Source organism: Lasiodiplodia theobromae (genome assembly GCF_012971845.1).
Source record: "Lasiodiplodia theobromae strain AM2As chromosome Unknown scaffold_19, whole genome shotgun sequence".
Lineage (NCBI taxonomy): Eukaryota > Fungi > Ascomycota > Dothideomycetes > Botryosphaeriales > Botryosphaeriaceae > Lasiodiplodia > Lasiodiplodia theobromae.
Genome location: NW_023336398.1, coordinates 730,291 through 732,696, shown reverse-complemented (window position 1 = coordinate 732,696; position 2,406 = coordinate 730,291). Strand labels below are relative to the sequence as shown.

At 47.0% G+C, this 2,406-nt stretch overlaps 1 protein-coding gene across 1 annotated transcript; it reads left to right on the top strand.

The window, feature by feature from the left end:
- Window positions 1–229: 229 nt before the first annotated feature.
- LTHEOB_6712 (Short-chain dehydrogenase/reductase SDR) lies at window positions 230–1,104 on the top strand (the record flags this gene model as incomplete). Its single annotated transcript, XM_035515999.1, has 3 exons — window positions 230–484; window positions 570–965; window positions 1,015–1,104. The coding sequence occupies 3 exons, from the start codon at window positions 230–232 to the stop codon at window positions 1,102–1,104; spliced, it is 741 nt and encodes a 246-aa protein (XP_035372747.1).
- Window positions 1,105–2,406: the final 1,302 nt, after the last annotated feature.

The following is a 2,406-nucleotide window of genomic DNA, read 5'->3' as shown; positions in this document are numbered from 1 at the left end:
CACGGGAAGACTGACGTTTGCGGCAAACTTAGCGCCAGATGAACCGGTCGAAGTCTATGCCTTCTCGATCTTGATATATAACTGTGCATCTGGTCATGCAAGTTGCATACAGTTTCTCCGTGTCATCGCCTAAACATTCTTAACTTCTCGTCCCCGTTGAAATCACTTCTGCACTACATCTGTCCCTTGACACCGTCCATTTCGATTTTATGTTCGCACCATTCAAACAATGAGCCGTCCATTACTTGCCGTTGTGGCAGGAGTGGGGCCAGGCGCAGGCGCAGCCATAGCCCGGAAGTTTGCATCCCAGTATCCCGTCGTGTGCCTGGCTCGGAAACCAGAAAGCTTCAATGACGTCGTCGCTGAAATCAATTCAAGTGGAGGGAAGGCCCTCGGCATTGCGACAGATCTTTCCAGCTCGACCAGCCTTCAGGCTGCTATGGCAACTATTGGTGCGGAGTTTGGAGAGGGCTATGGTCTTTCGGTATGCCTTATTACTCGTCTCTGTCCTTACACACCGAAGATGAGCTTTCCCCTCCCCAATACAGGCACTAATTTGGGGGTTGTAGGCCGCAATCTTCAACGCTGGTGGGAAGTTCGTACGGAAACCGTTCCTCGAGCTCACCCAGGGTGAATTTGCCTCAAGCTGTGAGGTCCCCGGCAACGGGGCCTTTCTCTTCGCCCAGGCCACAATCCCTCTTCTACTTGCCTCCGTTGCAAATTCACAACACCCTCCATCGCTCATTTTCACTGGTGCAACTGCTGCCCTCAAGAGCTCCTCTCAGATGGCCGCTTTTGCCGCTGGAAAGTGGATTCAGAGATCTCTAGCACAGTCTCTGGCGAAAGAATTCGGGCCACAAGGTGTCCACGTATCTCATGCGATTGTTGATGGCTTCGTCGACACGCCACAGGTCAGGGAACTTGTCAAGGAGACGAATCCCGACGCGATGATCAGTCCTGCTGCTGTAAGTTGTCTCATCCATGTTTGCTTTCTTTCTGCTAACAGTTTATCAGATCGCGGACGCTTATTGGTACCTGCACATGCAGCCAAGAAACTGCTTTACTTGGGAGATGGATATCAGACCTTATGTCGAGAAGTGGTAACCGTGTAGTGTTCAATTGCATTTGATCTGCAAATTTTTCCATGATATTTTCTAGTATCTGTGCTAGTAAGAGAAACATGAATCTAGATTCCAGATCCACACACAGTTAGCTGCAAAAGCCGAAAAGTGTATTTGGATCACCGTATTGTGCCGAGGACTTCAAGCCGACATCTCCCGTTTGGCATTGAACCTGTTGCACAACGTAAATGGTGCAAATAGAGCTCTCTGGTCACCGCCACGGCGGACCCGAAAGGATTCCGTTCAGGAAACACCCTGAGTATATCCGCCGGGCTATGTGGTATTCTATTTTTCTTTGGTAGACTGGGGACACTCAGGGTGTGATGAGAGAAGAATAATAATTGAAATAAACGTACTTCTCAATATTCAGTTTCGTGAAGGCCAAAACTTTCAAGATGAGCTTCGAAAGGGGGTTTGGATCAATTTTACAGAGATATAGAGTGGTTTGTCTGACTGTATAGACGCAACTATCTTGCTGAAAGACTGTACTTGTTTGAAGACTCACATGGCTAAGCACGGCGGGTTATGTTGGTATTTGGGGAGTAGAGAGGACACATGGATGCAACTCTGTTGTTTGAGAACTTGAAATGTATTTTATACCACAAAGCGCCACTCTCGGAGATTTCTGGATTGCAATTGAAGTGCTGACAAAACAAGCCGGGACGCGGGATCTTAGATTCCGATACGAACCCTCAAGAGCTTTCTGACTTGCTACGCTGAGGCAGCAATTCGTCGAGACTTGCCGTCTTCAGTATTTAGCTTTCCGCTAGGTCTATATTCGCCCATGAATTATTAATGTTATTGTTTCAGAATCGGAGAGGAAGGAACAATCGTGTGAGAGATTACCTCTGTGTGCATCGGAACAACGGATCAAACAGTTCCGTGCTTACAAATAGGCTTTCGATATTACATTAGGAAATCACCTTTGCAAAATGTTTAATTAGAGACAAGAGTGCCGCGTTTCCAAAGCCTGTACTACGCAATGATGTGGCAGAAAATAAGAAGACTCGTTCATATGAGCATTCCAACTCGCTCAACCCTTGAAAACTCGAAAGACACGACTGCGAATCAAGACACAGTAGCACTACCAAAGTTGACGGACAGCGAATTTCAACAGTACAACCGCCATGCGGTGAAGATGAATTTCTTCGTGAGTAATTCTAATGAGAACTTCGTGAATTGGATTGTTAACAAACTTTTTCAAGCATGATATGTTTCGACGTTCCTGGACAACCATGTACGAGGCCTGTGTTTCCAATAAACGACCAGCCGGCATGTCTTTGCA